The following is a 7635-nucleotide window of genomic DNA, read 5'->3' as shown; positions in this document are numbered from 1 at the left end:
CTGGATGGGTGAGGTTACGACGATGTAATGACACTAGCTGATGTGATTTAGTGATGATATAGGCCGCCAGATAATTGGGGTAGAAAGAATTGCTCTTGTAAGAATAGTTTCCAGAAAGCTTTAAACGAACTGGACTCTGAGCCGGACCCTTAGGCCGGGGCCGCTACATCCAGTAGAGACATAATCGAAGGGCTAAAAGCAGTTAATGAATCTTACCTTGATATTCGAACCTTGCGAGCGGGGCAAATTCATTTTCTTCTTAGGTTCTGAAGTAATTTAATACATTTAACGCAAACAAATAGTATCAGGAGAGGTTGCGCGCCAAAACAGTGGGGAATACACCGACCGACGAGCGGAACGCCATCTTGTGGGGACGCCTCAAAGCTACACCACGGCCAGATTTCTCATCACACCAGTAGCCTCGCAGCAGCCTTCTCCTAGGCCAATATGGCCATTCTGGCCGGAGGGGACCAAAGGCCTGGTACGCTGTCAAATCTAGCCCGTGGTGCTCAGCTGGTCGCCGATGTCGCGCATCAAGGGGAACATGAGCTTGAGCTTGCCGGAAGTGAAGGTGGGCGACAGCCGGTTGCGCAGGTTCCGCCACTTGGTGCCGTTTAAGTTGAACAGGTGCTGGCTGAGGGGGTCTCTATCCGATGACGGCAGGCCGCGGTCGTGGAAGCTGGAGAAGTCCTTGCAGACGACCTGCTTCACCATCTCGGGGTCGAACACCAGCAGCATGGGCACGTTCCACGAGTAGATGCCGCAGTAGCCGTTGTCGCGGTGCTCCAGCGACATGTCGTAGAAGTGCTCGATGAAGCTCTTCTTCCCCAGCACGACGGGCAGCATGTTCCCGATGATGGGCAGGCGGCCGGAAGCCGTGGGCACGCTGCGCTTGCGCCAGTAGCCGTGGCGGTACCACGTATTGACGAGGGCCGCCACCAGGACGACCACCACCGCCACCAACACGCTTGTCGGCTCAACCATCGCGGCTGAGATGAGAGTCGTTTCACTGAAGTCTTGATGCGCCGATGTGCCTAACTGGACTGGCCTCGCTTGCAGATGCCGTCGCTATATACGAATCACATGTTCGCGCCGCTGCCCCCTCCACCAGCGCCCGCCCGGCGGCGACGGCCGCGCGGCGCAGCGAGAGGGAGAGAGAGAGGGAGAGTCCCGGGCGGCTGAGGCAGGCTGAGGCAACAAGCTTCATGCTGCCGTCACTGTTTGCTGGAGCATTGTTGGCATTGGGGATGAGCCTAACCTAACCTCACCGCCTGCGCCCTCCTTCGCGCGGGGTGCCTGGATGACGCACTCAATGACGACAACAACGACACAAGCCAAGCGGCAATCAGTGCGGCCGGTGCGTTCTCCTTTTCAGCATCCAGTTGGAAGAGAGCGAAGAACTTCGCTATTTTCACGTATGACAGCAGGTGGTAATAATAGTTACAGTCTTTCAAGTGTTTTCCCAGACCAGTCGAAGTGCCTAATCCGGACACTCAAGTTGTCAGGTTGTCAAGTGCCTCGCGAATTCATCAGTCTCGATTACCTGGGGCTAAGTACGCATTCGCGATTTTTTTTGGCAGTTTTGAACCTCTTTCGAGGGTCACATTGTCGAGTGCTGCGCAAGTGACGCGTCTCACTACTTCGCAACTTCCAAACCACTTCTGGGCTGGACGCTGGACCAGCTCCCGGAGCAGCTCGCTCACCACTGAGCAGCCCAACGGCCACTGCACTGCGAGCAGGCGTCTGAGCGACCAACCCCACCCACGCTCTCCGAGCACTCCGGGGTGGTTGCCCTGGACTTGCGTCATCCGTCCTGTCACTGGTCACTGGTGACTCAGGCGCCGATACCGTTTTAGATACGGTGTGGTCTCCCCACCAGGTTCTCGCCCCTAGTACCCGCCGCGGCAAACCTGTTTCGGTGGAGGGAGGCACTCGCCCTTGCGCCAGGGATCTGTGTTGTTGCGTGGGGCGTCGGAGGCACGGCGGTAGGCCGGCGCCCGGAGTGCCTTAGCCGTCGTCTGTCTTCCGCCGTGTGCTCCAGAAGAGCGGATCGCGGTTTGTCGCTGCCTCTCTCGCGCCCTTGCGACTCTTCTGGCTCGTCCAGCTAGCTGTCACGCTAACTGCCGAACGTGGCGATGCCTTTCGTCCGGTTCGGCTCGTCGCGTGTCGCCTGCGCCATGACGGTGGTCAGCGGTCACTCATGGTTACAGTGTGCTGCCGGTCGTGCCCGAGGGCTGGCTCAGAACAGTCTCTCTCGCACTCATGGGGCGAGAGAGAGCTGCAGAGCTCGGCCCACTGGCAGCCTCTCGGCGCCGCAAGTCTGCAGCCAGATGGGAAAACACTTTGCCTGGGAAGACGCTTCGCCAAGGACAGCCTGCAGAGAAAATGAGATCCAACAATTTTAGAGATATAAGTCAGATTTATTTCGGCAGTAGTTGACAGAGTTATTCTTCCAGGCAGAAGAAAGAGCCCATGCTAATTTGGCGGAAAACTCCAGAGGACGCGAAGAGGACGGCGGGGATTCGTTGGCCTGGGTCGTCGGCCGGCACGAGCCCCAGTTGGGCGTGTTTGGAAACCCGCAAACACAGTCGACTCGATATCACAGCACGGTGTCGACGGGCTTCCTGCTCCTGCGCTGCACCCGCAGCCACAGCTCGTCGTCGTCCGCGGGGCTGCCGCTCGTGTCCAGGGAGAACTCGAGGTTGACGACGAGCGCGGCGAGGCACAGCCACATCTCCTGCAGGGCGAAGCGCGCCGATGTGGAGTGTGCGGGCGGCGGCGACCCGCTCGGGGAGGGCAGCCCGTTGAGGTGCGCGTCGTGGGGAGGCAGCTCGCCGAAGGGGATGTACGCCCCCGCCGGCCGCGCCCGTCGCGCCTCCGCGCTGAAGCGCTCCTCGGGCGCGAAGCGCAGCGGGTCCGGGTAGTGCTGTGGGTCGCGGTGGACGTCGCGGACCGCCACGTAAACGCGCGTCCCCGGCGACAGAGGCACCCCGCGGTCGGCGCCGCGCCGCACGGGGAGGGTGTAGCCCCTGTCCGCCACCGCCCGGGCCAGCACGTCGCACGCCGGCTCCAGGCGCAGCGTCTCCGAAAGGACCTTCTCCAGAAGCGGCGAGTCCTGGAGGACCTGCAGCAGCGAGGCGGTGAGTACACCGAGCAGGAAACCCATGCTCTAGGTCATTTAATTCAGTCGTCCACCCCACCTGCAGCCCGAGCACCCTGGCTGACGGCGACGCGTCGTCGTGCACCATGGCGGCGTTCACCTCCTGGGCGACGCGGTGCTGCAGCTCGGGCTGCCGCGCCAGCTCGACGAGGCCACGCGCCACGACGCGCGCCGCGTGCGCGTGCAGCACGAAGGCCTGGGCGGCCACCACGTCGTAGGCCAAGGCGCAGTGGTTGCGCCGGTCCTTCTCGGTGAGGAAGCCCCGCGAGGAGCACCGCGAGGCGGGGCGCGAGGACGCCGTCGTGGGCGCGTCGACAGGCGCCGTGACGGCCATCATGAGGTCCACGAAGTCCCGGCGGCGGGTGCGCGTCCGCTCGCGGAAGGCGGCCGTCTCGCGTAGCATGTCCACGTAGAAGCAGGCGGCGGACGGGTACAGCAGGCGCGGCGGCAGCAGCGTGGCCGCGGAGGGCACGGCCGTCACCACGGCCAGGGCCAGCATGCTGGCGGCGCCGGGCCGCCGCGACGCCTCGGCCACGCGGTGCAGCTCCCAGTCGGGGTCCTGGATGCAGTTGCACGCCACGCCGAACGCGCACGCCCCCACCACGGCCGTGGAGAAGCGGCGCAGCGGCCCCAGCACCTCGAGCACGGCGCCGTGGCCCTGGCCCGACGCTGGACAAGAGGGGTTCTCTGGATGCGGGGTTTCCACAAGAGTGCGTCCTTAGGCACGGCCACTGAGAAAGCATTTCCTTGTCTCCAGCGGTCGATCTCTTTCCGGGACGCGATCACCATCAAGCTTTTCGACAAAACTAGATATCCCGAAAAAAATTCGGAAGAGAAATGGCGGTTTTACGTGACGCCATCCCGCGACCCGCCATGACAAATCGAACGGCCCGCGCGCTTCTGCGACACAGCAGACACAGCGTAAGGGACTGCGTCCAATTTGTCGCAGCGCCGCGCGCAGGGACGTCGGGGACGTCGGGGGCGTGGGTCGAGCCAGGCTGCGAGCCACGCTGCGGATGCAGCCGAGTGTGAAATTGTGAATAGCGTTTTGACCTGCAGCCTCGTCCCTGGCAACGCGGGCAACGCGAGCAACCCGTCTAGATATTGTGTACGAGGGGTCCTCGTGATGGGACTGACGCCAGCGTGCCCCGTCCTTTAGTCCTTGCCAGGACGGAAAGGAAGTGGAGCAAGAGAGGCGTCGACGTCGCCCACAGCCCGGCTGGCACAGCTGGAAGAGCGGCGAGGCAAATCCTGTTCAGCCCACGCCGCCGTGCCGCCGTGCCGCCGTGCCCTCTTACCCGCGACCCTCTCGTCGAGCAGCTGCACCAGCTGGTCCGCACAGTCCGCCATGAGCCTGGCCACGGCGTCCACGCGGCCCGCTCGCAGCAGCGGCGACAGGCGCTCTCGCAGCACCCGCGGCGCGGCCGCCATCTTGGCGTCCATCTTGGCGTCCACGCCGGCGTCCACCGAGGCCGGCAGCACCTCGGCGTCAAAGGCCGGCGCGTCCGGGCCGAGCACGCGGCCCACGAGGCGCGCGTCGCTCAGCAGCACGCAGGGCCGCGCGCGCCACTCGAACGCCCCCACCGCGGCCGCGTCGGCGTGCCTGCGCCGCAGCGCCGCCAGGTCGTCCGAGAAGGTGGTGTTCCCCAGGAGCGAGTCCGCGAAGCTCCCCAGCAGCGGCACGGCGTGCTGCTCGTCGGACCGCCACCGGAGGCCGTCGCAGTGCTCCTCGGCGTCGCCGGCCAGCCAGTAGTCCAGCGGGTGGTACAGCGCGTGCACGAGCGCGAGCGCGGAGCCGGCCGCGGCGCACACCAGCGCCACGGCCTGCACCGCCACGGCCAGCAGCAGGCTCGCGGGCCAGGGCGGCCAGCACCACACCTGCAGCAGCGGCTCCAGCATGGCGACTGGAGCAGACTGGAGTCGGGCTCGCCCCGGTATGCACCGCGTCGCGTGGGCGCCCCGCGGCCCCTCTGCAGTCCGCGCCCAGCTCGGCGCCCGGCGTGCCCCGCCCCCGAGACCCCCAGACTGGCCGAGACCCGGCGGGCCGTGGAGAGCGACGTGCGTAGGAAGCAGGCCAACTACCGGCCGGTCGCCGCGCCTCGCCAGGGAGAGCGAGCGGCACGCGGAGAGCAAGCTTGTTGTTGTTTGCGATTCTTTCACGATGATAATTGAGGACTGCTGATTGTGGTTTTTATTGTTTCAGCTTCTCTTTTCGTTTTGGCTGCTATTTTCCCTTCCAAAGAGTCTGCAATCGTCAATGAGATTGGACTGTCCTTGCTCATCTCGGCTTCGCTGAGGCGAAAGTCGGCAGCGGCGTCCCTCTCAATTCGACTGCTGCGTGTCCCACGCTCGGCTAATATTTCGTAAAAGTTTTCCGAGAAGACAATATAGCGAAAAGCACATAACTGTGACGCTCCCTCGCAGAAACAGAGCGGTGACCGTGTCACAGTGTGCTGTCGGCTGTTGCCGTGGTGTGTTGGAGCTGGTGCGGAGAGGTCCGCCTGCTGGGTAGGCCACCCATTCGACGCCACTGCGAACCGTGCGGCGTGCGCGGCCAGGCGCGAGGCGCTGCCGGCGAACGCCAGACGGACGAACAGCTGCGCGTTTCCACCACCAGTCCGACTAGCAGTCCCGCTGTGACGCGATGCGGGGCGTTAACTTGACGTGATCAGAATTTATCCCTGTTTCGCACCGCGCCGTTTCAGGCTCTTCTTTTCGGTTCAGTTTCGCACCAACTTTTGCGGCGCACACACAAATCAGGAAAATAACAACCACGAAGCCGGGCGAGGCCGGGCGAGGCCGGGCGAGGCCGGGCGAGGCCGGGCGTTCCGTTTCATCCAGGGGGAGCGATGCTCTTTGGCTGCGAGACTACTTCGGTCCGTGAAACTTCTCCCCTCTGCTCGAAAGAAACAAGAGAAAATAAAATGAACGCCGTGAGGGTCCTGCTTTGCGGGGGCGGGCCGGGCGGACCGGGCGGGCCGGGCGCACTGCCTGCTGCTGGCCAAGACCTAGCCGCCGCGCCGCCTCGCTGGACCTGCTCTTTTCCTCGGCCGTCCCCGTGTCCGAGAGGGAAAAAACAATAGACGAAAGAAAGGGGCCCCCGAAACACGCAGCTAACAACTGTTGGCAACGTGGCAGAGGAGAGGTCGCACTGCGATCGCTGGACACGGGGAGCTGGACCTCCCTATCCCTCCAGGTGTTCGAGGGTGCGGGAATGAATGTGCGTGTGGGATCTGTTTGGAGGACGTAGGCCGAGTCTTTCCCGGCGGCCTCCGGCTCCCTATCCAGACTACTCACTTGGCGTACGCCTTCTCGAGGAGCCCCGCCCAGAACTGGTCCGAGTGCTGGGCCTGCAGGAAGGCGAGGCGGCCGTTGACGGTGGGCAGGCGGTCGTCGACGAGCACCTCCACCCACTCGCCGCACCACCACAGGCGGAAGCGGAACAGGCCGGCGTACTGCTCGGGGGAGGACGGCGACAGCGTCTGGTCGGCCGGCACCACGCGGTAGAAGAGGCCCTTGCTGAGGTACAGCACGCCCAGGCACGACACCAGCCACCGGTCACCTGCGGACAAAATCAGCGTTAACACCACAAGTTTCCGAGTGCGCCTCCTGGGTTATCGGACGCAATTTGGGCTCCGATACTGTTTGCCAAACTGCACCCCAAAAGGGCGAGGCCGGTTTGAAGGTCCCCCGCGGTCGTGCGGGTGGGTAGGCCGTGTGGGGTGGAAATGTCACGCGGGTTGCCTGTTACGCTAGTGAGAAGGGGGAAGGGGTCGTCACTCCCTTTCCTCGAACAAAACCAACGATCCTCCATCCCTGGCGCGCCCGCTAAGTGCGCCTTCTTCGGGCAGGGTGCCGCGGTCCAGGTCCACGTCGCGGTGCCGCGGCGGCCGGGTCCCCGTTTACGCGGCGACCAACGGCCGTGCCGCCGTGCCGCCGTTTCCCTGAGAGGGCCGGCCGAATAAGGGCGGCGGGGCCCAAGGGCTGAGACGCGCAAGGGCCTGGGCCGCCTGGGCCGGCGGGGGCTCGTAAAGACGACCCTCGCGTTTAGAACACCGAGGGGGAGGGGAGGGGGGAGGTCCTTAAACGCCGCCTTCAATACAGCGGCCCGCAGCAGGCCAGTGGCCGCGACAAGCCCAGCGACTCCGAAGGCTCGTGCTGTCTCTCTCACTCCGCCGAGGAACGCCCCACGAGTGCGACGGAGACGGAGAGCGACCCCTCTGACGGCAGCCCCACCAAGCCCCACCCTTCCCGGTGCCACAATCGCCCCTTTCTTCGGCGCTCTTTCCATTGATGACCGCTCTTCTGGCAGTGTGCCTGGCGGCGCGCCGGCAGCCTGCCTGACGCCGGCCCTGAGGCGGTGCTCGTGAACGCCCCATGTGGCCCGTCGGCCGTCGGATCGCGACCCCGACGACGCACCCGTGCGGCGGGAGCGTTGCCCGGCCCGGCGTCTTATCAGCGCGTCGTCGAGCACT

The 7635-nt window shown here is 64.5% G+C and overlaps 2 protein-coding genes across 3 annotated transcripts in view; both read right to left on the bottom strand.

Moving 5' to 3' along the window:
• The window catches only part of LOC117653079 (calpain-C), a 71728-nt gene that overhangs the window by 9736 nt on the left and 54357 nt on the right, over positions 1 to 7635 (bottom strand). For both annotated transcript variants that reach the window (XM_034398447.1, XM_034398448.1), the window contains one exon: positions 6458 to 6722. In XM_034398447.1, the coding sequence (XP_034254338.1) occupies positions 6458 to 6722 (265 nt within the window). The remainder of the gene's footprint in view (positions 1 to 6457; positions 6723 to 7635) is intronic.
• LOC117653085 (cytochrome P450 9e2-like) lies at positions 481 to 1061 on the bottom strand. The gene has a single exon (XM_034398458.1). The coding sequence runs from the start codon at positions 982 to 984 to the stop codon at positions 496 to 498; it is 489 nt and encodes a 162-aa protein (XP_034254349.1). The 5' UTR covers positions 985 to 1061; the 3' UTR covers positions 481 to 495.

The sequence above is a fragment of the Thrips palmi genome, unplaced genomic scaffold, assembly GCF_012932325.1.
Source record: "Thrips palmi isolate BJ-2018 unplaced genomic scaffold, TpBJ-2018v1 HiC_scaffold_8, whole genome shotgun sequence".
NCBI lineage: Eukaryota > Metazoa > Arthropoda > Insecta > Thysanoptera > Thripidae > Thrips > Thrips palmi.
The sequence above is the reverse complement of the archived record's forward strand: the minus strand, read 5'-3'. Positions and strand labels throughout refer to the sequence as shown.